Source organism: Typopeltis vanoorti, chromosome 6 (genome assembly GCF_054136105.1).
Source record: "Typopeltis vanoorti isolate ZY-2024b chromosome 6, IOZ_Tvanoo_1.0, whole genome shotgun sequence".
NCBI classification, from domain to species: Eukaryota; Metazoa; Arthropoda; class Arachnida; order Uropygi; family Thelyphonidae; genus Typopeltis; species Typopeltis vanoorti.
In genome coordinates, this window is record NC_143554.1 from 6,652,157 (window position 1) to 6,679,728 (window position 27,572).

Genomic DNA, 27,572 nt, shown 5'->3' on the forward strand with positions numbered 1-27,572 from the left:
GACAACCAATGATGTTAGACAAAAATTTAAATTTATAGCAGTGCTTAGGATGGATACACACACACACACACACACATATACAGTCGATTCCATTTAATTGGGCCACCGGTTAATTGGGGCAGCCGCTTTTTGGGACAAATCTCAAAGAATGGAAACCAAACCAACATATTAATACATAATTGAAACGCTTAATTGGGACAGTAGCTGATTTAGAAATTTTTGATATATTTTATGGATTTTTCGAAAATATGGCAACACTACATACACTAATATTTGGCAACACTAGCATGATGCGAATCAGTTATCTTTCATCGTGCATCTGGCAAGTACGCGTCTGCTTAAGAATCTACCTTTACTATATACTGTACCTAGCGATATCAATTTATTGTGTCAATTTTATTTAAAATTTTTAAATCTTTGCCAAAATGCCAAGAAATGATTTTACACTTTCAAGTAAAATTGCTTTGCTGGATAAAATTAAAAGCCAGCCAGTAAATACAAGCCATCGTTGACTTTTTTTGGTACACCAGTTATATCTCTGATATAACTGGTGTACCAAAATCTACCATAGCGCGTCTCCTACAACAAGAAAATCAACTGCATGTGGAGTGGACATTACAGAAAGAAATTCCAGGAACATCCAAAAGAAAGCGTGATGGAAAGGATCCAGAAGTTGAAGAAGCATTAGATCAATGGTTTTCTATAGTTAGCAGACGAGGCGTGAAAATCAGTGGCCCAGTATTGAAGGCGAAGTCAGAGGAGATCGCTAAAAAGCTGGACCACAACGATTTTAAAGCAACTGCTGGTTGGATGTCTTGATGGAAAGCGAGACACAATATCAAATTTAAAAAAGCCTGCACGGCAAAAACGGCAGTGCCATCAATGTAAGCGCTGAACAATGGCACAATACTAAAATCCTTACTTTTTTAGAGAATTTCTGTTCAGATGATATTTACAATGCCTCTATTATTGTGCTACGCCAGACGGCTCCCTGTGTTATAAGTACATTGCACTGTCAGGGTATAAAAGGACAATGGACCACATTATTGTGTTATGCTGTGCAAATATGTTGGGTACGGACAAACGAAAACTACTAATCGTAGGAAAAAATGCTAAGCCTCGATGCTTTAAGGAGTTAAGAATAGAGAGTTTACCAGTAGAGTACCATGCCAATAGTAATGCGTGGATGACTTCTGAAATTTTTCAGAATTGGCTTACGAGTTGGGACGTAGAATTACAACGTAAGCAGAGGAAAATTTTTTTGCTTCTCGATAATTGTGCTGCACACCCTCATTTATATAATCTAAAAAATATAAGGCTGGAATTTCTTCCTCCTAATACAACATCCTTAGTGCAACCAATGGACATGGGATAATAAAAAATTTAAAGTTGTTGTATCAAGGAAAATTGGTTAATTACATACTGGAATCCATTGATGAAAACCTATTAACAAGTTCATCAACAGCCAGAGAGATCAGTGCAAAAATTTCCATTTTGCAAGCAATACAGTTTGTCTCTGACAGTTGGCGAGCTATAAAAAGCAGCATAATACAAAACTGCTTTGCTGTTTGCAGTTTAAAACCTTTGGACGTTCTTGAAATTTTGAGTAGTGATGAAAATGAAGACATACTGCAAGCTCCAATCATGAATAATGAAGAATTTTCAACAATAGATGACAATTTACCATGTTACGATGAAAATGAAAACTTGTAAGATGCAATTGTTGAAGTCGTTAAATCCAAACGGCAAAAATTTGATGAAGAATGCGATGATGATGACCCACCTGTACTTGTAACTAATTGTGAGGTCAAAAAATTTATAGTCTGGTTACAGCGTTATTTTATGCAGGAAGGTAATGAAGGAAGCCCTACATCTGCACTGAATATTCTGTGCTGATTTTGTAGAACTGCAAAATTTCAAAAGCAAAAGACAGACTACACTTGATGCATTTTTGCAGAATTAAAATTTGAAATTGTAAAAGTTATCATGTATGCATTATTTTTCTGCACAATTTATAGTACAAATATTATCTGTATTTTGGTTTAATAAACCATTAAAATAGATACCTAATTATTTTTTTTTACCTACTTATTCATTTACCTGCGTATTACATATTTTATTTTAGAATTTATTATTAGTTCGTTTAATTGGGCCAAAATGGATTAGTCCCAACATGTCCCATTTAAGCGGAATCGACTGTATATTATTTTTCTTTTTTTAACCCTTGTGTGAGCAGTACTTGGTTTTCAGAGCATTTATAATACTGGGAAACTATTCAGCAGGGGCATATATACTGGGTATGGTGCACACCCAGAATAGGAATATCACCGATATTATATTTTTGCATTTATTTCTGTTAAAGACTACCCTCATTGTTTCCTGGTGTTGGGTGAGTCCTAAAATTAAATACAATATACTAATGCTTCATGAAGAGGACGTTTTGACCCATAAACATTGCATCACATTTGCATCAAATACAGACACCTTTGACCTCTTTGAAAATCCACAGCAGGGCAAATTCTTAGTGTTCCAGTGATTTTAAACCATCCAGAAGGTGAGGTAGGGTGTGTGTGTGTGTTGAGACAATAGCACCTAGTCCAATGGAATGTTCTCATTTGTCATGAGTTGAAGTTTTGTTTTCTGAGAGTTTCATCTATTTTGCATGCGTGAAGTGTGAACTGGCATATTTAGGACACCGATATAGACAAATTTTTTATATATAATTTTCTATAAATAATTTATAACTTTTTTGCCCATATTTACAATGGGAACCAGTGTTGACGATGTACTGAATATCCCATTTGCTGCCAAAGCCAGTGGTGCGCCGGCCATATGTGCAATGCACACCGTCGCCAGGATAGCAAAGGCGCCAAAGAGGAGGAAATACTTTTAAAAAAAAAACGTTTTTTTAAAGTGATTTTTTTATTGGAGGGGAGATAGGGGCTCCAACTAAAGTTTTGCACACTGGCGTGCTACTTGGTATAGGGGCGCCAACTAAAGTTTTGCACACAGGCGCCGGACACTACTGGCACGTCCCTGGCCAGAGCTTTTGCAGATTGTATGATTGCAGTCAAAGGAGGTAAGCCTTCTCCTCCTCTTCCAAATTTATTATTATATTTACACCTATAAGTAATTCAAATATACCAACCAAACATAGCATTCTCCTTGTTTTCTAATATATCTTAAAAGAAACATTGTCCCCCACTCTATACAGATTTGAGTACAATTAATTTATAAATTACAGTATTCAAACTTATCCTACAATTAATTGCAATGGACCAAAAGATGAGCACAGATGCACTCTTAAAACTTTCAGACATAAATAAAAATGAAATCATATGGTCAAATTGACATGAATTTGACATGTCAGCACACCTAACCAAAATGAGCATGCGATGGTACTGCTATTCAGTTCTGTACAATATGTCATAAGTTGTGTTTAAAATCCATGACAAACCACACATGCTGCTTTTATATCTTCTCTATAAATAAAAGTGTTTTTTTTTTTTTTTCATTCTGTATTTCACTAAATATAAATTATCAATATTCATAAATAAATAAATACTATTTTTGCATCATATTTTTTTCACTATCATAATTCTTAACTTAATCCTAAATAGTCAATAAATATACTATGCGTATGTTTTTTCAGAGAGAGCATTATTTTCTGAGAGTAAAATTTTGAGGATTAAATCCGGGGTTTATGGATTGCAAATATTGGTTAATAGGCATAAAAAGAGGATATGATAGAGTTACTTAAAAGATTTTATAGGAATGATTGGGGGGGGGGGGGGGGGGGAGTTCCTGAAGAGGTCTTCCCTGGAAGTTGGGTAAGAGTATGGTTAGCAAGAGCTTGAGGACTACACACACACGCACGCATATTTTTGAAACATTAAATGACTATAAGTCGAGAGATAAAAATATAGAAACACTATTCTAATTTAAATAAACTGCACAAATAGTTTTGTCTTCTTAGAAGACTTCTTCGGGCATATAACATGAGGGAACTATCAACAAATATTGCCACAGTAAATCTATGCATTAAAGCATTATCATATTATTGTTTGAAGCTGCTCTATATATCCCTTCATTGTTTGGCATGTGCACACGTTCAAGTCGCATGAATGCCAAAGTTGGACAACATTGCAGTGACAGTGTGAGATTATAGCTGAGGTTAGTGTTGAGATGCATGAAGGGAGGATGGTTTCTTTAGATTCTATAATTCTTCTTTACAGTTCATCATTGCATTGAAGTTATTTTCTGATTTGTCCTATACGACTGAATGAATGATAGAGCTTTTGTCGTTAGTGTCAGCAGAATTCAGGATGTGGTTTGACAGAGCACTTCCTCTGGTTCTGCCACAAGTGATGTCTCTTTCGATATAATGCGATGGATTTTTTGGTATGACCAAAGTAAGTTATGTTGCAGTTGCATCAAATATGGTAAAAATAAAAAGAAACACACATTAACCACAGTGAAAATTATTTAATTGTAAATATTTCATCCTAAGTATCTTAGGACATCATCAGCACAGTAGTTTAAACAATAATAGGAATAACATACAGTCAGGGCGCATGATTACAATAGAATCTCATTAAACGTGTATAACGTGTTACAGAAGTAAAAAAAAAAAAAAAAAAAACCCTAATAATAATTATTTTACACAATTTTGTATGACAATTTCCCATACTTAAGGAATAGTAAGAACATCGTTGTGGTTTAAATTTGGTCTGTATAGTAGGGCTTCAGAACTTTCTTTATATAAACATTCATGTTTATATTTATATAAAGATCTATGTAAAAGTTTAGACTTTTCCCAATGGATCCTATGGCTTGGATTTTCAATTCCGTGTTGAGAGAGGCCAGATTTCTGCGGTTTAAAAAGACGAATGTGGTCTTGATGTTCTGAGATGCATTTCTGAACAGACCTACCTGTCTGTCCAAAGTAAGACAATTTGCATGAGCATGGAATCTCATAAACACCAGGCAACATCAAAGGTGAGAGTTTGTCCTTAGGAGAAGGTAACAAGTTGTAAATTTGGTTGATAGGTTTGTAAGTAGTGGCAAAATTGTATTTCTTCATAATTTTAGAAAGACGTTCGGAGATGCCTTTGACATAAGGTATGGGAATCCTACGGACTTCTTCTTGTCTGGTTTGACGTGTGGGAAAGTGACTGATGATTTTTTGAGTTGTTTTAAGATTATATCCATTTAGGATGGCTGTATTTTTGATTACTTCTAATTCTTGGTTAAGAGATTCTTCAGAGGAGCAGAATTTGTGTGCTCTGGAAACTAGTGATTTAATAATGCCGGATTTCTGAGATGGATGATGAGCGGAAGAATTGTGAACGTAGCGATCTGAGAATGTAGGCTTGCAAAAGACAGACGTCGCAATGGAACAGTCTTCTTTTCTTTGAATGTGTAAATCCAAAAAGGATATATTCTGTGGAGATTCTTTTTCTAACGTAAAGTTGATGCGATGATGAAGAAGGTTAATTTTATCTAGAATTCATGTAATTCATGTTCGGGATGATCCCAGACTGCAAATAAGTTGTCGACATATCTTAACCAAATTTTCGGTTTGGGTTCAAAAGTGAATATATTTTCCCTCAAGGTGTTCTAGAAACAAGTTTGCTAGGTTTGGTGATAAAGGAGATCCCATTGCTGTTCCTTCTTCTTGCTTGTAAATTTGACCTTTCCAGGTGAAGTAACCTGATGCAATAACAAACTTGAACAATTCAACTATATCAGGAAATTTTTGAGTTAGTAATTCTAATTCTATTGTTTCTTTATAAGGAATGTTCGTGAAGAGGGAGACAACGTCAAAGCTGATTAACAAGTCAGTTTTTGACAGTTGAATGTCTTTCATTTTTGTGTGAAACTCTGTAGAATTTTTGATTGAAGAGACTGAGTGGCCTATGTGAGGATAAGAATCTTGATAACTTGTAAGTTGGACTGCTGATACAGTCTACGACAGGTCTGAATGGAACATTAGTTTTGTGTAGCTTAGGTAAGCCATAAATTCTAGGAGGTCTGGCATGATATGTCTTAAGTTTTTGATTGTTTCTTCATCTAAGGAGGAAGTTTCATAAAGTAGCTTATTTAATTTTCTGAGTTGACGTAATACGCCAGATAGGATCATAATCCAATTTGGCGTATCATGATCTCGAAGAAGTAAATTCATTTTTTGGTCATATGAATTGGTATCAAGAACCACAGTGGTATTTCCTTTATCAGCTCTGGTAATGATTATGTTTCTATTACATTTTAAGGATATAATAGCTTTCAATTCTGATGGTGGGATATTTAATTCTGAAGGTTTGGCATTGTAGATCACTTTAGCTACCTCAAAACGAAGTCTGTTGGCTTCAACACTGGAGAGATGGTTGACGTTTCTTTCTATATTATGTATGAAGTCTAAATATGGGAAACATTTTGGTGAAATGTTTCTCATATTTTTACAAGCAAGAAGAAGCAACAGAAATGGGATCTCCTTTATCACCAAACCTAGCAAACTTGTTTCTAGAACACCTTGAGGAAAAAATATTCACTTTTGAACCCAAACCAAAAATTTGGTTACGATATGTCGACGACGTATTTGCAGTCTGGGATCATCCCGAACATGAATTACAACTGTTTCTAGATAAAATTAACCTTCTTCATCATCATTGCATCAACTTTATGTTAGAAAAAGGATCTCCACAGGGTATCTCCTTTTTGGATTTACACATTCAAAGAAAAGAAGACGGTTCCATCACCACATCTGTCTTTCGCAAGCCTACATTCTCAGATCGCTACATTCACAATTCTTCCACTCATCATCCATCTCAGAAATCTGGCATTATTAAATCCTAGTTTCCAGAGCACACAAATTCTGCTCCTCTGAAGAATCTCTAAACCAAGAATTAGAAGTAATCAAAAATACAGCCATCCTAAATGGATATAATCCTAAAACAACTCAAAAAATCATCAGTCACTTTCCCACATGTCAAACCAGACAAGAAGAAGTCCACAGGATTCCCATACCTTACATCAAAGGCATCTCCAAACATCTTTCTAAAATTATGAAGAAATACAATTTTGCCACTACTTACAAACCTATCAACCAAATTTACAACTTGTTACCTTCTCTTAAGGACAAACTCTCACCTTTGATGTTGCCTGGTGTTTATGAGATTCCATGCTCATGCAAACTGTCTTACTTTGGACAGACAGGTAGGTTTGTTCAGAAATGCATCTCAGAACATCAAGACCACATTCGTCTTTTTAAACCGCAGAAATCTGGCCTCTCTCAACACGGAATTGAAAATCCAAGCCATAGGATCCATTGGGAAAAGTCTTTATATAAACATGAATGTTTATATAAAGAAAGTTCTGAAGCCCTACTACACAGACCAAATTTAAACCACAACAATGTTCTTAGTATTCCTAAAGTATGGGAAATTGTCATACAAAATTGTGTAAAATAATTATTATTAGGTTTTTTTTTTTTTACTTCTGTAACACGTTGCACACGCTTAATGAGATTCTATTGTAATCATGTGGCCTAACTGTATGTTATTCCTTTATTGTTTAAACTACTGTGCTGATGATGTCCTAAGATACCTAGGATGAAATATTTACAATTAAATAATTTTCACTGTGGTTAATACATGTGTTTCTTTTAATTATGATCTCACCACAGGTTTTGTTATTTAAAAAAAAAAAAGGGGGGAGAGGAGGTAAATGTTGGGATATTTCAGGCTGCTGTGTTTTTGCTTGCATACTGAGCAAAGTACAAAGTTTAAGTAGAGGAGTGGGAGAAGTCCAGATTTTTTTAATCAGCAAGTGTTATGTTGAACCATGTCCTGAATGCTGCTGATGCTAACGAGAAAAACTTAATCATTCATTCAGTCATATGGGACAAATTGGAAAGAAAAATTCTAGAATCTAAAGAAATTGTCCTTCATCCAGTACATTTCAACACTAACCTCAGCTATAATCTCTCAGACTGTCATTGCACTGCTATCCAACGTTGGTGTTCATGAGACCTTGAATGCATGCACACAACCCAGGTGTGTGCATACATTCCCCAGGGAATACGATATATGGTCATGTGAATCAAATGTGAATGAGTACCTTCTTTCCCAATCCACCACCCATACACTTTACTAATGTACTATAGGTTGATCAACAACCTCTCATGTAGGGGCTCAACACACACACATTTTTAGATCTACAAAAAAATTTAAATAATCCATGTTATATTTCCATGATTTATCAAACTATGTGTCTTAAAAGTGAAAATCTGATTGTAAAAACCCCTATTTTCTGAAAATTTTATCACAAAATTTCCTGTTTTGTCTGTAATTCTCTAAATTTCTTTTCCACTATTTTTCTTAGTCTCTTCTTGAGTATGCTTCTAAATGTCACCTAGAATACTACACAAGGAAATCCCTCCATCATTCTCAAATTTAGGTTTATTTGACTTTTTTTTTACTGTTGAGTACTATGACAGCTATACTCCATTCATCTGATCTGAAATTCAACTATGCCTTCTGAATTATGTAGTGCAGCTACTGTAAAAAAAAAAAAAAAAAGTTTCACACACATACACACACTGTATATGTCATCACACACACATATATATTTCAACCAGCACATTACTGATTGAAAATCATCTAATCCAGCTACCTATCCACAAGAACCAGCTTTTCCTTTACAGCAGGTGTTATCTCCAAATGACAGGAAAAAGTTCTCTACATCCATCCCTTCATGCCAGAACCCTCTATGAGAATATAAGCACAAATGTCTTCTGTCCAATTTCACACATTTTAAAACATGCCCACATTTGTCTATGTGAAAATGCCTGCCATTCAAAAAGTTTATCTTCATGTTTAATGTTGAATGTTATAGCTACTCCTTCCTTTCCCAGATTACTATTGCCTGAACATAGCATCTTACAGTTATTTAGCAGCATCTCCTGATTCAAGCTGGCATAGTACTCCTCTAGTTCCTCTGCCAGTACAACTCCTTATATATTAATCCTACTTATAATGATGGTGTTTATACTCAATTCTACTGATGTTGATTTTGTTTCGGTAGCTGGAACAAAGTCAAGATCAATAGAATTTAAATGGGTGATACCCACCATTATGTTCTACCATCGTTTTGTTCATGGATGAACATAAGTTTTCAATTTGGGCTGCTAAGTCTAAACTGTGCTAACCTTATTCATTCATTCAGCATCCAGGTGGATCACTACCAACAGGTGAGAACCCTGAGAAAGTAAAGATTGGATGTTAGGCCTACTTCCAGTTATCCAGCTTTAACTTTTAAGCAATCCCAATTATCTTCATTCTCGCAATCAGCAACCTTATCCAGTTGACTGCAAATTCTATTCATAGTTCTACCAATAACTGCACTTCTCTTGCATTTGACAAACCGCACGCACCCTACACAAATTAAAAAACTTTCTAGAATATCAACTTCTATATTCCTAAATTCTTATATTTATCAATGAACTGATAATGTTCAATTCTATATTAATGAAACTGAATCCTGTCTTTCTCACCAAAAAAAAAAAAAAAATGAACCCAGTTCTTTCGAGTTATGAATGTGAAATTACTGGCAACAATACATTTTCTATCTGTATAAATCTAACCTCCAATCTTACTTGGCATAAACATATTACAAATGTTAAGCATCCAAGAAATTATTTTTTCAGTTTTCCTGAAGGTATTATTTTAACACAGAACAGCTACTAACTCTATTCAAATTGCAAATCCATAAATTTGAGCTACTGGTCACAAGAGATCCAAAATACTTGCAGAATCTCCATTCTTTTTCACACAGAGGATCCATTTCTGCTGTTTGCATTTCATAAATCTTTCAGTAATTCCCCTCCTTTCCTCTAAATCTGTTGAAATATGTACAGCAGTCATTTGGCACTCATTTATAATTCAACTCAAAACTAGCAAAACAAATTTTTCTTCTTTTTCATTTATACCTTCTTACTGTCGTGTTTTGGAATGGTATCTTATTTATTTCCTAAAGAGCACAGTCTGCAGATCTCAGTCTGATGTCAACAAGTTTCTTTTCTCTCTTCAAACTTTCTTCCTGTCTATAGCATTAATGGCACCAACGGCAGCCTGGGTGGCTGAGCAGTTACAGTATCCACTCTCCAACCAAAAAACTGCAGGTTCAAATCCTGCCAAGGGCATGGATGTTCGTGATTGTCCTACTAACCAATTACTATTTGTACTGCTGTGACCTGTGTCCAGGTGAAATATGACCTTGAATGTCTTTGCAGGATAAAAATTAAATTTTTTAAAAAAATGTTACCCACATATCATCATCATCAAATTCCTGACATGTACCCTCAAGGGAAGTACAGGATATTATGACATAAAAAATTTACATCAGTACTAACTTGCTATCAAGAACTTTCCTCCAAATCAATCGATTATCTGTCAAGACTCCAACATTATCAGATCTTATATTTCTATCGTCTAAGGCACTTTGTACCGTATCAATCCACCTATATCTTGGTCTTCCTCTGGGTCGTTTTCCTGCCAACCTGGCAGAGAACACTTGTTTTGCTAATCTTTCATCTCCCATTCTATTTAAGTGACCATAGCATCTGAGATTAGCTCTGCTAACGCATTCCTGGATGCTGACAATGTCAAGTTCTTTCCTAATATCCTCATTTTTAATATGATATTGCCATTGATGCCATCTGTTCACGCCTCTAATCTTTCTCAGGACTCTCATATCTGCGGTCTCTAGTCTTTGGTCAAGTGTTTTACTTCTGACCCAGCTCTCAGATCCATAAGTTAAAATTGGTTTGAACACAGTCTTGTATACAGCTAATTTAGTGTTCCGACTAATTTCTTTCTTATTCCATATGAATTTATTCAATTGACTTCCCACCATACCAGCTTTGCTGATTCTGTTGTCTATTTCTATATTTAGTTTACCATTTTCAGTAAAAATTGTGCCTAAGTAGCTGAAATGTTTTACTTGTTCCACAGGTTCTCCATTCACAACACAGTTGACATTTTCAATGATTCTGCCTATTTTCATTGTCTTTGTCTTTTAATTGCTGACCTCCATACCATATCTATTACAACAGCTATTCAATTTAGTCAGAGAATCTTGCAGACTTGTAGCGGATTTATTTAGAAGTATAACATCATCCGCATAAAGCAAAGAGCTGATATTAACATCTCCAATTTTGATATCAGGTTTAATACCACATTCCTTCATAATGTGATCCATATAGATAATGAATAACAGAGGAGATGCTTTCTCTAAAACCTTAAAAAAATTCCCCACTCCTACCTTAGTGAAACCTTCTGCAGGACAACAGGCACAAACACATCTCATTGTATAGTTCCCTCATTCTGATATTTTCCCACATCACTCTACTTGATATTGCCTGCCATTCAAGAAGATTAGCCTCATATTTAGTGTTGAATACTATAGCTACTCCTTTTCTCTAATTGTAATTGCCTTAATATGACATTTTGTATTTATTGCTGAGAAAGATTTCACCAGTTTTTGTCTTTTTTGTTTCAGTCACCCCTATTATGTTAATCTAGAACTTATTCCATTCTTCTGCTAGTTCCATTTCTTTGCTATTCAGGCTTTTCATGTTGATAGTACTGATCTTGAACCTCTGATGTTGCTGAGTTGGGATGTGTTTCAAAATTTGTTCCAGTATGTAACTTTTTTTGCTGTTCGCCCTGGTTCTCTGGCAAAAATGAAGGGGGCCCTTGTTTAACCGGGCAATGCCCCAGCTGGCATGAAATTCTGTCATGTTGTACCATAATTTTTCAATGGCTTATTGTTACTCTTCCTGGCTTAAACTTACTGGATGTCTTTTTTTTCTCAGTTTTCATGTCACATTTATTATCTCTAATTCAGTTTATAGCACTTTTTCCTCCATTTCTGAGCTTTTTCAACAGCTTCAGGAATATTTTGCTACCTTTCTATTTATTTTCTATGTTCTCAGTATTTTATGATCACTCTTACTGGCTTAAACCTTTACTGATTTAAGCCAGTAAGAGTACAATTTGGTTGGCTAAATCCCAAATTGCCAGCCCATTCTTGTTCATTCAGTATCTAGGTAGATACCTAACTGGGTTTGCCAAGAGAAGGTGAGGATTGGACATTAGGTCAGAAGCCCAAATCGGTTGTCTGCATTTCTCCAACATACCATAGAATAACAATCATTTGGGTATGAGTGTACCATAAAAAACATATTGCCAATTATAACCACAAGGTTCTGCCTTCAACCTAGTAAGTGGTACAAATGTCTTAATCTCTCTCTCTCACACACACATCTCATCTTCCTTTCCCACTTTTACCTTGCGGTGTCGAGGGTTTATTAATCATCGGACCTCAAACCGTTCACAGGATAAGGTGGTCAGCCCTATGCCCCAGCATATCCGCAGTGACGTTGAGTTCTCAAGGCCAGCTTGCCTGCTTTGTGGGATGAAAAACCCCAGATAAACTGGGAAGAAAACCCTATCCATGCCCAAGACCGGCTAACTTGGCTATGGCTAAGGAAGATCCTTCAGCTTCTCACGTCTCTGACAGGAATCTAACCTTGGACACTCCTTCCCCAGTGTAAAATCTTGTAAAAAAAAATTTTAGTACAAAATTTTCTATACCAATTTTACTTGGAAATAACAAATTAAACAAAATACTTGTAATTGAATTAACGTTTACCTCAAATTTTTTTGCTGTATTAAATCTGTTAAAAATATTAGAGTAAATTGTTAAAATATTTAAGAACCACTGAAATTGTGCAAACAATGAAATAACTCAGACAGGATTAGACATCTTGACCTGAGACTACCAAAAATCACGAAGCTCAACGGGGTACAGGGTTTTTCTGCCAAAACTCAGTGACAGCGGGGTAGCGAAGAAAACCCCTCCAAGAATATCCGGGCGGTTTAATCTGAGGCCGTTCCAAGGTCGGGAGAGAGTTGGATAAAAGGGAGAAATCAAAGGGCCAAAATGTTCTGTTCCTGGCTCTCGTTTCCAGTCTCGCTTCTAAGAGGTTCCTGTGTCCAGCCGTTCCAAGGATGGAGGAGTCACGTCCCGCCAGCAGAAGTCCAACGATGATAGGAGAATTGTGACAGCAGTGACGGTCTATTCCAGAAGTCCCACCACGAGGTTTCTAGACGATCTCCGAGTATGCTGTATCATTGTTGCCATGAACTAGTGCCTAAATGTGGTTTTCACCGGAAGGAAGAGGAACGTGATCGTGATCTCTGGGGTCTAGTGTACTGAACTAGCTGACAAGGTTGCAAATTAGTATTTTCTAGAACTTTCCTAGATTGTGAAAATTAAGGATAAAAATGCCGATCCCATAGTTAGTTAGCGTAGAGAACATTCGTGAAGTCAGAAATCCATACTTCTAATTAACAGTGAAGTAATTGTTTACAGAGTTCAGAGAAATTTGCTAATGTTATGAGATGAAGGTGAAATTGATTGTAAAGTTTAGTTATGCTTAATTCTGTTTTGGCCTGAGTTATGTTAGTGTATATATGTGTATCCACGTGTCTGATTGTTATGAGCATGTATATTCTTTTATATCAAAAGGCTTAAGCGAGAAATGCTAATCTAATCAAGCGGAGAACCAGACACGTGTTTTACTTTGTATCCATTGTTATTTGGCTGAGTTAATCAGAGATAGATATTTTGATATGTGTAGATTTAATCTTTGTAATTACCTTCATTTAGAATGAATAAACAGTTTTGTTTGTCAATAGACTGCCCGATTCTGCCCTTCCAATGCACCGTCTCATAAAACATAGAACCTGTGTGTCCTGAAGATAGAATAGCCACAACTGGCTGATTTCAAGTTTTAAACATTGCTTGAATTAGAATTAAATTTTAGAGGTATTTCCGTGTTGAGTTGGATGTTTCTCTTGCATGTATGGGAAAGACATACAATTCCTCTACGTAATCTTTAATGGTGCAGTCAAAAAAAACAAATAAATTTTTAAAGATGAGTGCAAGAGAAAGTCAGCAAGATAGACAAGGGAATTAGTTCCAGCACGAAGCACTTCCTGAATCTAGACTAAATACATGTGAAAATTAGCATACCTGCGACCTTGAGAAGGGGGGAAAGTAAATTATAGTCAGAGAGGATTGAGAGTGATTGAACTAGCTCAAGCAACGACTACAAACTCTGTATTATGACTGATAGGGAAAAGAAAATAAAGGCACAGTTCGAGGGTTTGATGATAAGTAATTAAATAAAAAATAATTACAAGTACATAAATATTAAATATAAATAAAAATAGATTAAAAGAGAAAACATATTGTTGATACAAAATTAATAACGGAAAACTCATGTACAAAGATTATTTAGTAGTATAATTTTCGCCTGTGTGCCACAGGCATCTTCAGTACATTTTAAGCTCAAATTAAACATAATTGACAATTCCAAAAATCGCCACCTAGTAGCTGGTGTAAGATAAATAAAAAGGTCAATAAATTCCCTAACCAAAAAAAAAAAAAAATGTATACAATAAAAGTTAATAAAGATTAGCTGATTTATAAAGTACTATGTCCCATAAAGGGGACAGACAGACGTAAACCATCAGATCTGTTTAAGTTAGGAGAATGAAGTAAAGTTTCACATGTTCTTTATAAAGGCGTTCCATGAGGAACCGTGAAGATGGCATGTTCTGCAAGTCCAGACTTTTTAGGTTTAAAGTATTCAATATAAGATTGGTGTTCTTCTAGCCGAATAGAGGCAGATCTTCCTGTTTGTCCAAAATAAGATAATCCACAAAAGCAAGGAATCTGGTAGACACCTGGATAATTAAGATGTGGAAGCTTGTCCTTAGAAGAAGTGAGAAAAGTAGAGATTTTTCTAAATGGTCGAAAGGCAACAAAAATATTCAGTGGTTTTAAAACTTTCGCTATACATTCACTAATGCCTTGTACATAAGGGATAGAAATGCACGTTATTTCTTCTGTATTTGAAGAGGAAGACATATCAAAACTACTCAAAGCTCTTTTAGTGAAGCAATTCTTATAACCATTAGATAGAAAGGAAGAAGTTATATATTGCAGTTCTTTCTGTAAAAGATCGTCTGAAGAACAAAAGGAGTGGGCCAGATGAACCAGTGTTTTAATAGTTTTGACTCGGATGGTGATGAGATTCAGCATGGATATAATGGCCTGTATGAGTCTTCTTTCTATAGACTGAGAAATGTAGGTTACCATCTGGTTGACGAAGAATTAAAACATCTAAAAAGGCTAACTGCTTATTTGATTCTACTTCTAAGGTAAACTGGATCCTGGGATGAAGTGCGTTTAACTTAGTGAGAAACTGTTGAAGTTCATCAGAAGAGTCATTCCATACAGCAAAAGTGTCATTGACATATCTGAACCAATGAGGAGTTCTGGGAGAAATGTTGTCAAAGATACGTTGTTCAAAATGTTCCATAAAGAAATTGGAGATAGCAGGAGAAAGAGGACTGCGATTGCTGTTCCTTGAATTCGTTGATACAACTTATTTTTAAAGGAAAAATAACCAGAATGTATTACAAAATCAAATAATTTTACTATGTCTGAAGGAAATTCCTGTTGCAGTAATTAAATGCTTTTAGAAAGAGGCACATTTGTAAATAAAGAAACAATATCTAAACTGATCGTGATATCAGAAACATCCAAATGAAAATCTGAAATTTTATTTTTGAAATCCGAAGAATTTTTTATATAAGTATCAGTTCTTCTAGTTGAAGAGGAGAGTAAATTTGATAAAAATATTGAGATTTTGTAAGTGGGGCAACCTATACAATCTATGACTGGTCTCAATGGAATGCCTGGTTTATGAACTTTCAGAAGACCATACAATCTAGGTGGATGACCAAAGAACGTTTTAAGTTTTTTTTTTTTTTTGATCTTCATTCCATGAAGATCAAAAGAACTGATACTTACATAAAAAATACTTCGGATTTCAAAAATAAAATTTCAGATCTTCATTTGGACGTTTCTGATATCATGATCAGTTTAGATGTTGTTTCTTTATTTAAAAAATGTGCCTCTTTCTGAAAGCATTGAATTACTGCAACAGGAATTTCCTTCAGACATTGTAAAATTATTTGATTTTGTAATACATTCTGGTTATTTTTCCTTTAAAAATAAGTTGTACCAACAAATTGAAGGAACAGCAATGGACAATCCTCTTTCTCCTGCTATCTCCAATTTCTTTATGGAACATTTTGAACAACGCATCTTTGACAACATTTCTCCCAGACCTACTCATTGGTTCAGATATGTCAATGACATTTTTGCTGTATGGAATGGCTCTTTTGATGAACTTCAACAGTTTCTCACTAAGTTAAACTCACTTCATCCTAGGATCCAGTTTACCCTAGAAGTAGAATCAAATAAGCAGTTAGCCTTTTTAGATCTTTTAATTCTTCATCAACCAGATGGTAGCCTACATTTCTCAGTCTATAGAAAGAAGACTCATACAGGCCATTATATCCATGCTAGATCTCATCACCATCCCAATCAAAACTATTAAAACACGGGTTCATCGGGCCCACTCCTTTTGTTCTTCAGACGATCTTTTACAGAAAGAACTGCAATATATAACTTCTTTCTATCTAATGGTTATAAGAATTGCTTCATTAAAAGAGCTTTGAGTAGTTTTAATATGTCTTCCTCTAAAAATACAGAAGAAATAATGCGCATTCCTATCCCTTATGTACAAAGCATTAGTGAACGTATAGCAAAAGTTTTAAAACCACTGAATATTTTTGTTGCCTTTCGACCATTTAGAAAAATGTCCACCTTTCTCACTTCTCCTAAGGACAAGCTTCCACATCTTAATTATCCAGGTGTCTACCAGATTCTGTGCTCTTGTGAATTATCTTATTTCAGACATACAGGAAGATCTGCCTCTATTCCGCTAGAAGAACACCAATCTTATATTGAATACTTTAAACCTGAAAAGTCTGGACTTGCAGAACATGCCATCTTTACTAGACATAGAGTTCATTGGAGAAAGCCAAGAGTCCTTCACAAAAGTCGGTTCCTCATGGAATGCCTTTATAAAGAAACATGTGAAACTTTACTTCATTCTCCTAACTTAAACAGATCCGACAGTTTACGTCTATCCCCTTTATGGGAGATAGTACTTTATAAAATCAGCTAATCTTTCCTAACTTTTTATTGTATACATTTTTTTTTTTTGTTAGGAAATTTATTGTCCTTTCTAGTTATCATACACCACCAACTTAGGTGGCGCTTCTTTTGGAATTATCAGTTATTGTTTAATTTGAGCTTAAAATGTACTGAAGATGCATGTGACACACAGGCGAAAATTATACTATTAAATAATCTTTGTACGCGAGTTTTCCGTTATTAATTTTGTATCTATATGTCTACTCATGGTATACCTCTTTTAAAACTTAAAAGATATTGTTACACCAGGCATATGATCGCAAAGCGCACAGCCACTAGACTAACTGCGCAGACAGATTCATATATTATTAATCGATGATAAATGTTTTGTGATTTTAATAAATCCCATTAAAAAGTAAGCTTTTTTTTTTTTATTAACATCCCAAGATTAAAAAAAAAAAAGTAATACATGCTAGGTTTTACTACATGGATAGCAAATAGCAATACAATATTATTGCAATCTGCAATAATATTCTTTTCCTATTTTAATATTGAAACTGAATTCTATGATAAGCTATTTCTTCAATCATTTTACATATGCAAAGAAAACTATCATTCTAATTTACCTGTGCCATGTGAGGTTGAACTATGTATGGTGGAGGATGCACCCAAGTAGTACCAGACTGAAGAGGGAAGGAAGACAAAGGTGAGGAATATGACTGCTGATAGCCACTTATGGGATTTACCAACTGAGCTGCTAAACTAGAGAAAAATTAAAAATTCTGGGGCTAAATTTAAATTAAGTGGTAGATAAAATAAAAATGTGAAAGGAAAATGAAACAAAGATGTTGCATAAATAATTTTGAAATGTAAAATAAAACTATATTTTAAGTTGCACCAATGCAAGAAAAGATCTGTGATATATATATATATCACAAATATATTTAAGTACATACTAGTTATGAAGACATTTCACATGCTAATTTTTGTTTGCACTTGCCTAGTTAAAACAAGAATGACAATAAGAATATAATTTCTTGACATGAATAAATTTATTTTCTTTCCATGCAAAATGTTACAATTATCTCTGATCATTAGTACTGTAATAATATGATGATACATCCTTTTACATCTTTTATATGAAAAGATGATCTCTGTCATTGAATCTTGGTACATTACTTAAATTATGAGTTTTACTATTGCAAATGAGTTAGCTTTCCCAGTGGTGAGGCTCTATAATCCTACAGCCATTCAGAGGCTGTTTATTTTAAGAGTAGAATCCTTCTTGGCTTTGTGGTAGAACCAAGATGGTGGACAGTGGCGTGTGGGTTTTGCCTATTGCTGGGTATAGCTAGTAGAGTTACAGATTTTATCTGCTGCTGCTGAGCAAAGATTTGACACATGTTGCTGGGGAAAAACACATGATGAGTTACCTAGAAGTAATACAAGTTTAGAGCTATGAGATTCTGAATGGTCATTTTAGATCATTCATACTTTTTAGGAACTGTAATATTTCTTTCCGGACTTCATTAAAGGTTGAAACTAGTCTGGATTGTGAACTTTCCTATAATATGTGCCTGCCTGAAAGAAAGTGTACTCTTGCATTATGGAATATTGAGATAACTTGATGTCAAGTTGTGAAGCTATTTCACATGCAATTTTTCATGCTTGGGTAAAATAAACATGAAAATAAGAATATATCCTCAAGTACAATTTATTAATTTATTTTATGATAGGGTACAGTTTGTTTCCACTTTTTTAATGTTATTCCATACATGAGAGATTGATCAACCTATAGTGCATTAATATTACATGGGTAAGAAAATGGGTAAGAATTTAAGTAAGAAACTTGTTCACATTGGATTTGAAGATTTGAGTACAGCACAGTATTGCTGAAGTAACATATAAGATGGAAGAATCTTTCAGAGAATAGCAGTAGAAGGGATGAATGAGGAGGAGGAGAAAGTTTGACGTTCAACTGTGAAAGAATGTTGAGTAGTTGCTACATGTTTTGATGGATTTAACAGAGGGTGGAGGAAGTATTGATCCCAAATCAGATGAACAGTGGCTGTGGAAGTGTTTGTAGAAGCCAGTAGGAGAAACTGAATACCTCTGTAGAAGTAGGTGGAGTGAACTGGTGAGAGATGGGTCTTAATCAACTCGATTGCACTCTCTCTCTCTCTCTTTTGGCAGGTCTTAGAGACATCATTCCAAATGTGAGAAAAGCATTCAATGACCAGGCAGATTTGTGACTGTATAGGATTAATAGTTGTTTAGAGGTGAGTATCATCTTGAGGGAAAGAGAAATCCTAATCTTTTGTGTGCTGAGAGGCAAGAATTGTAGTTTTGTGTTTATGACAAGAGAGGTTTAATGTTAGAGTGATCCTAAGGAAGGCCTCATCTTGTCTAAAGATGAGTGTTAAGATTAAAACTAAAAGAAAATAGTTCTTATTTCTGGAGTTAGGGCAGAACTGTGTTTTGCTAACACTGAAACTGATAAGGTTTGAACTGCAATAAAGAATGGTCAGAATTTAGGATAGTAGAGATTGATGTTCTAGAGCAGTGGTTCCCAAACTTATTTGGCTTACTGCCTCCTTTTCCAAAACAAAAAAATTTATTCATCACCCCAGTGGAAACTACTTTCTAAGACCTGACCAGTTCTACCTAATACATACATAAGAAAGTCTTATGAAAATCAGATCAGCATTTTTTGAGTTTTAAGCAAACAAACAGATAGACAGAAATCAAATTTGTATTTTATTATGCATCTAGTAGAGATTTTTGAAGTTTGGAAATAAGACATCTTGGAACTGAAATTTTAAAACTATTTATTGAAATCAACAAAAGAAACATCTGTTGAAAATTTAATAACACTATTAAAATTAAGAAAACAAACATAAATTGCACATATGCAAAAATTGCATATAAAATAGTAAATAACAATCCTAATGAGAAGGATGAGCCTGGTGTGCTGCTACTAATTTATTGATATTTGCTCTATATTTGTCAGCAGCATTTTTAAATCACCACAATCAGCTATTTGCAGTCTGTTTCTATTTCAGTTAAAAGATTTGCGACTGCACTGAACGCACGTTCCACTAAATATGATGATGGAAATGCGATTAAAAATATTTTTATTACAGCCCACAATCCAGGATAAAGTATGGGCATCTGCTTTTGCAACCAGAACTGTTAGTACCAGTTTCTGAATTTTAATTTCAATTCCTCATTTGTTGTTACTTCTATCAGTTCTTGTATTTGTAAAGATTCTTCTGTGTTTGTACTTGAAAACAGATCAAAAACCCAATTGAGTATACGTTTAAATCATTGGTTGTAATCACAATGGAGAGCCTCCAAGTGATTACAATGTGATTACAATGTGAAGCCATGTTCAGCCAAGCTGAGCATGGCTTCACATTTTTTCACTGCTGTTAGATTTGGAAGGTGGCTGAATTCTCCTTGTTCTCAGTTTCATTTGTACAGGTTTTGACACAAACACAGAAATAACAGCTTTTGGTTTTATTAAACTCAGCTCATCTCCTTGAAGCTGTAGATTTGTTGCATTAAATTTGTTAAGCAAGTCAGTCAAATAAGATGTGTCACTTGAAATGAATCACGTTGGCTTGTAAAGACTCCTCTCTGTTCCAAAAACTATAGCACTGAGTCAAAGAGTTTATAAAATCTATTCAAACAGGCACCCTTTGATAACCAATGAACTTCTGTATAGAGTAGCAAGTGATTGAATTCTTCATTGTTTTCAATACAAAGTTGTCCAGACAATCTGTCATTCAATGAATAATTTTGTTGACTGCTGTAATTACATAATGTAATGACCTGTGTAGGCGATCACTCAGGTATTTGGCAATTAAATATTGACATTGAATCACACCGTGTACAGTGAATACATTTGGCACTGCCTCTTTGAAATATGCAATAAAACTACTACAGTGCCCTACAATCGCTGGCGCACAATCGGTAGCAACTGACAAGATATTATTCAGAGGGATTTCTTTTTCTTTAAAACACTCTTCCAATAGTAAAGAAAGAAAAGGTGCAATATGAGAGAAGATTAGCTGGTCAGGCCAAGGTTAACTCAAAGGAATTTTTCTGCTACATGGGTAGCAAGAGAAAGAATAATTATGGCAGATTAACAATGATGGATAGTCATGGCAGCAGAATAACAGATGCAAAGGATATAATGGAATTACTGAATGAGCACTTTATCAGCATATATCATACTAGTATAAATGATCCAGTACAATATATAAAAGAGAGGCAAGTACAGTCATACCCCAACTTACACGAATCCGGAGTTACACGGTTTCTTATATGTACGTATTCCCGTCCCGCTTCACGCCTCACCACTAATCGTATCTTTCAGGCGCTGGCAGCATTCACCAGTGTCGCACATGCTGTGAACAAGCACTGATGTGTTTTGCGCAGTCTCCATTCATACACGATTGTTATAGTCTACAAACCTTGCAATTGTTTAATGTTATGTTCTTGATAAAAATTTTATCACATAAAATTTAATAATGTCATCCAAAAGAAGCAAGTCCGATTCTTCTACAGCTAGCAAGAAAAGAAAAACATTGACTTTGGAAACAAAACTCAACGTTAAGGATTTTGAAGGCGGAATGAAAATTTGTGAGCGAGCAAAGAAGTTCGATCTACAGGAATCCACAGTAAGAACAATCATAAAAGAAAAGTTTACAGATTTTGGAGGACATAGATTCTAACAAGGAATGAATTGTAGCCACAAGGAAAGGAATAAAAAAATCATTAGCTTGCTATGAAGAAATTTTGCGTGACAAGAAAAAGACATTATGCCGTCAGACGAATCTATTATCTATTAGATTTTATGAAACCATCGACATCGAAATAACTTTTTTTTTTTTTTATGTACGAAAAACTACAATTATGATTATATGTCTTAAAAAAATATAGGTGCTTTTGTAAACCTTTGGTCCCAATTGTATGTTTGTATATAAAAATTACATGCAAAATTTAACCCCGAGTTATGTGAATTCGACTTACGCGCTTTTTGTTGGTCCTACCTACCGCGTAACTTCAGGGGTTTTACTGTATTAGGATAATTGGAAGTGAAAGAAACAGAAGTGTATCAGATGTTGGTTGGGTTAGATAAGAATAAGGCTGTGAGAATGGATGACATATCACCATGTATTCTTAAGGAATGTGCACCACAGCTGGTTATGTCAGTGACCTGGTTATTTAATGGAAGTCTTACAGTGGGTAGGGTTCCTAAGGAGTGGAAAGAAGGCAAAATAGTACAGATCCACAAGCATGGTTCTAAGACAGAAGTCTCCAACTATAGGCCAGTCTGTATAACTGCAGTTGTGGTCAAGGTGTTGGAGAGATTGGTAAGGAATACAATACAGAATTGGGTTGATGGACATCGCATTCTTTATGATGGTCAGCATGGATTTGTAAAGGATAGGTCCTGTTTTAGTAATTTACTGCATTTTATGATAAGGTGCGAGTGTGCTAGATAAGGGATTATCATATACGGTGATATTCTTAGACTTTGCAAAGCGTTTGATAAGATTACCACATGATAAGTTGGTTTACAAGCTGCAGAGGATGGGAATAGATAGTATATGGGTTAGATGGATCAGAGATTGGCTCTCTGATCTATCAAATCGATACCAGCAGGTTGTGCATGATGGAGCAGTGCTTCAAAAAAAGAAGAGTAACCAGCAGTATGCCCCAGGGTTCTGTTCTTGGGCCTCTGCTGTTTAACTTGTTTGTAAATGATATATCATGTGGTCTGACTGGGGATCTTCAGTTATTTGCTGATGATGCAAAGCTGGGAAGATTTATAAGTAGCACAGCTGATGCTGAATCCCTTCAGGAAGATATGAATGAGACTTTTTACTTAGACAAAAGAGTGGGGTTGTAGCTTTAATATCAATAAGTGCAAGGTGCTGCATTTTGGAGTGCAGAAATATAAAGCTGTGTACTATATCAATGGTGCTGTACTGCAGGAAATGGATAAGATTAGAGACTTGGGAGTGATAGTTGACAGTAGACTGAAGTTTAGAGGACATGTAGCTAGTGTTGCAAAGGTTGCATTTTTTATCTATTTTTTATCATAGTGCTACTATGATAAAAAATACTCTAACATGCAAGGATAAGGAAGTGGTTGTGCCACTGTATAGGGCACTGGTCAGACCACACTTGGACTACTGTGCTGAGATCTGATCACCTGGTTTTCAATGTGATGTGGAGACATTAGAGAGGGTCCAGAGGCAAGTGACTTAAGACAATATCAGGACTTTGGAATGCTGGCTATGGAAAGAGGTTGAAGAAATGTGGATTGCAGAGTTTGCATGGATAGGAGGAAGAGAGGTGATATGATAGAGATGTTTAAGTTAGTGAGAGGATTTTATAAGATTAATCCAGAGGATTATAAAAAGAGTAGAAGGTGAGAGAAGAAGAACCAGAGGTCATTCCTGGAAGTTATAAAAGTGTGGTGAAGTAAGGAAATGTTGTAAGAGGAGTAGATTTTTTACATGGAGAATTGTCAGTGAATGGAATGCATTACCAGAATATGTTGTTAATGCAAAGGGTTTAAGGATTTTAAGATTCTATATGATAGATATGTTGTCAGTTGAATGAAGTTCCCACAATGAGTCTGTCGACTCCATGGAGGGTGTAATAATAATAATGCATGAAATATCAATTCTCCTTTAGTGTCAGTTGGCAAATTTTTAGCAAATAATAATTCTTGGCAAATTTTTTCTTTTATGTATCACACATATGATAAAAGTAAGGCTTCATTTCCTGAGTAGACTCATCAAGTTGTATAGAGAACTGGGTTGTTTTTAAATACTCACATAATGAGCCTTCAACGTCTTGGGCCAATTCATCGATTCTTCATTGCACTATATCATTGCTCAAAGGAATTTTCTTGATAATATCAGAGGCTGGCTTGTGCAGTACAATGCATATGATCTCAACAGCTGAGAGGATTAGTTCTTCCCCAACATTATGCAGTTTTCCCAATTTAGCAATCAGTAAGGAAATGTTCTAAGAGGCGCACAACCCATCATCATCTAGTTTGGATGCTGCTGAAAACATACTTGCCAATGTTGGTTGTTTCAAAAATTTATCTTTAACCCCTTAACGCACTCAAATGACTTAACTCAGGTCCGAGAAACTGAATTTTTTCCACGTACCCGAGTTAATATGTGTGACCATGAATTTTGGTTTCACATATAAATACAAGGGGTGCTTAAGGGTCAAAGCTGTATAACTGATAGGAGACCTCCACATAGCCTTTAAAGGAATGCGGAGAACCGACCAGGGCTTCTGACCTAATGTCCAATACTCACCTTCTCGTGGTGCACCCTGTTGGGTATCTACTTGGATACTGAATGAATGAGGATGGGCTGGCAATTTGGAATTTAGCCAACCAAATTGTATTCTTATTGGTTAAACCAAAATAAAAAAATGATGGTACAACATGACAAAATTTCATGCCGGCTGGGGAGACACCCAGTTAAACAAGGCCCCATTGTTTTTGCCAGGGAACCAGGGCAAACAGCGAAAAGTCAGCTACTGGAACAAATCTGAAAACAAACCCCAACTCAACATCACCAGAGTTAAAGATCGGTACTATCAATGTAAGAAGCCAGAATGGAAATATGGAGCTAGCTGAGGAATTAGATACATACCAAATCGACATAATAGGGGTTACTGAAACAAAAAAAGACAAAAACTGGTGAGATCTTTCTGAGCAATAAATACAAAATGTTATATTCAGGCAATGGCAATCTAGGAAAAGAAGGAGTAGCCATAGAATTCAACACAAAATACGAGGCTAATCTTCTTGAATGGCAGTCAGTCTCAAGTAGAGTAATGTGGGCAAATATGAGAATGGGGAACTGGACAATGAGACTTATTTGTGCCTATGGTCCCAAAGAAGGTTCTACTAAAGTAGAAGAATTTTTTGAGGCTTTAGAAAAAGCAACTGACACAATGAAAAATTGATCCTTGTTGGGGATCTAAATAACAGAGTAGGAAATGATTGTGAGACATACAAAAATATTTTGGGAAAATTTGGAGAAAAGAGCAAAGCTAATCATAATGGCAACTATCTATTGGATTTCTGCTCAGGACATGGACTGGTTATTACTAACACCATGTTCCAACATAAAAATATGCACAAATTCACAAGGAATAAGAAAAATCTGATTGACTATGTTATTGTTGATAGTGATGTTTTCTCCCTTGTGCAGGACACCAGAGTGTACAGAGGATTTGAAATTGGAAGTGATCACTATTTAGTCGTGAGCAGGATAAAATTGAATTTCATATTGAAAAGAATAATATGTAAGAAAGTTTTAAAGCGAAGAAAAGTTGAGCAGCTCTCAGATTTGAACTGTAGACTAAAATACACAAAGATTATTGAAGAAAAAATGAAAGAGTTTGAGAACAGGAATCAAATCTTGGATTTTCAGTGGCAAACTCTGAAGAAAACATTGATTGATTCTGCATGAGAGGCATGTGGTGAGGTTGTCAGCAAGGATAGAAAAATTAGAACTCCATGTGGACACTGGAAATTAAACAGTCAGTGAAGGAAAAGAAGAAAGCATATCAAAAATTCCTGGCATATAAGTCAGCTTGTGCTCTTAGAGAATACAGAGGCAAATGCAAGAATGCTAAACACTGTAAAACTAGCTAAACAAAAGTCATGGGAGGACTTTGGCAAAAATATAGAAAATAAATATCAAGAAGGTGGCAAAATATTCTGGAGGTTGTTGAAGAAGCTTAGGAATGGAGGAGGAAAGAGTACTGTAAAAGGAGTTAGAGATGATAAAGGTGACATGAAAACAGGAGAAAAAGATATACTTGAAGTATGGAGTAATTACTTTGAAAAACTGCTAAATGAAACAAGCAGTGATGACAGCACAGTGGTAAAAAACACTGACCAGGTATGCAGTCAGGAATACATATCCATACTTGAAATAGAAAAGGCCATCAAAGGCTTGAAATGTGGAAAGGCAGCAGGAGTAGATGATATTCGACCAGAAATGCTGAAGTATGGTGGTAGTCTTACAGTGGCTGCACTGCATAGTTCAGAAAGCCTGGACAGAGGGACGAATTCCCGATGATTGGAGTAGTGCTCTAATAGTACCCATATATAAAAAGGGAAATAAAACTGAATATGAGAATTACAGAGGTATTTCCCTACTAAGTGTTCCTGGCAAGATCTATGCAAGTATACTTGAGAAACGATTGAGAAGAATTGTGGAAGAAAAGCTTGGTGAGGAACAAGCTGGATTCAGGCCAAATAGAGGCTGTCAGGATCAGATCTTCACTTTACGACAAATAGTCGAGAAAGCATGGGAATATAACAAAGATCTGTATTTTTAAGTTTTGTCAATTTGGAAAAAGCATATGAAAAGGTGCCAAGAGAGAAGCTATTCAATACACTGCAGTTATATGGTGTCAATGGGGCATTATATCAAGCAATACTTAGACTTTATTTGAGTTGTAAGTCAGCAGTTAGAATTAAAGGAAGTACAGGAAGATGGTTTAATGTTAAATCTGGTGTGAGACAAGGATGTACATTATCTCATCTGTTATTCATTATCTATATGGATCACATTATGAAGGAAAGTGGTATTAAACATGATATCAAAATTGGAGATGTTAATGTCAGCTCTTTGCTTTATGCAGATGATGTTATACTTCTAAATAAATCTGCTACAAGTCTGCAAGATTCACTGACTAAATTGAATAGCTGTTGTAATAGATATGGTATGAAGGTCAGCAATAAAAAGACAAAGACAATGAAAATAAGCAGAATCATTGCAACTGTGTTGTGAATGGAGAACCTATGGAACATTTCAGCTACTTAGGCACGATTTTTACTGAAGATGGTAAATTAAATATAGAAATAGACAACAGAATCAGCAAAGCTGGTATGGTAGGAAGTCAATTGAATAATTTCATATGGAATAAGAGAGAAATTAGTCGGAACACTAAATTAGCTGTATACAAGACAGTGTTCAAACCAGTTTTAACTTATGGATCTGAGAGCTGGGTCAGAAGTAAAACACTTGATCAAAGACTAGAGACCGCAGATATGAGAGTCCTGAGAAAGATTATAGGTGTGAACAGGTGGCATCAATGGCAATATCATATTAAAAACGAGGATATTAGGAAAAAACTTGACATTGTCAGCATCCAGGAATGCATTAGCAGAGCTAATCTCAGGTGGTATGGTCACTTAAATAGAATGGGCGATGAAAGATTAGCAAAACAAGTGTTCTCTGCCAGGTTGGCAGCAAAACGACCCAGAGGAAGACCAAGATATAGGTGGAATGATAGAGTACAAAGTCCCTGAGACCAGTGCTTCCCAAACTGTGGGCCGTGGCCCCCTTGGGGGCCATAGGTTTTGT

At 35.4% G+C, this 27,572-nt stretch overlaps 1 protein-coding gene across 3 annotated transcripts in view; it reads right to left on the reverse strand.

Annotated features, from left to right (window-relative positions):
• LOC150105263 (protein alan shepard-like) overlaps window positions 1-27,572 on the reverse strand; it is a 323,518-nt gene that overhangs the window by 154,508 nt on the left and 141,438 nt on the right. For all 3 annotated transcript variants that reach the window (XM_090394029.1, XM_090394030.1, XM_090394028.1), the window contains exon 9: window positions 17,769-17,904. In XM_090394029.1, the coding sequence (XP_090250155.1) occupies window positions 17,769-17,904 (136 nt within the window). The remainder of the gene's footprint in view (window positions 1-17,768; window positions 17,905-27,572) is intronic.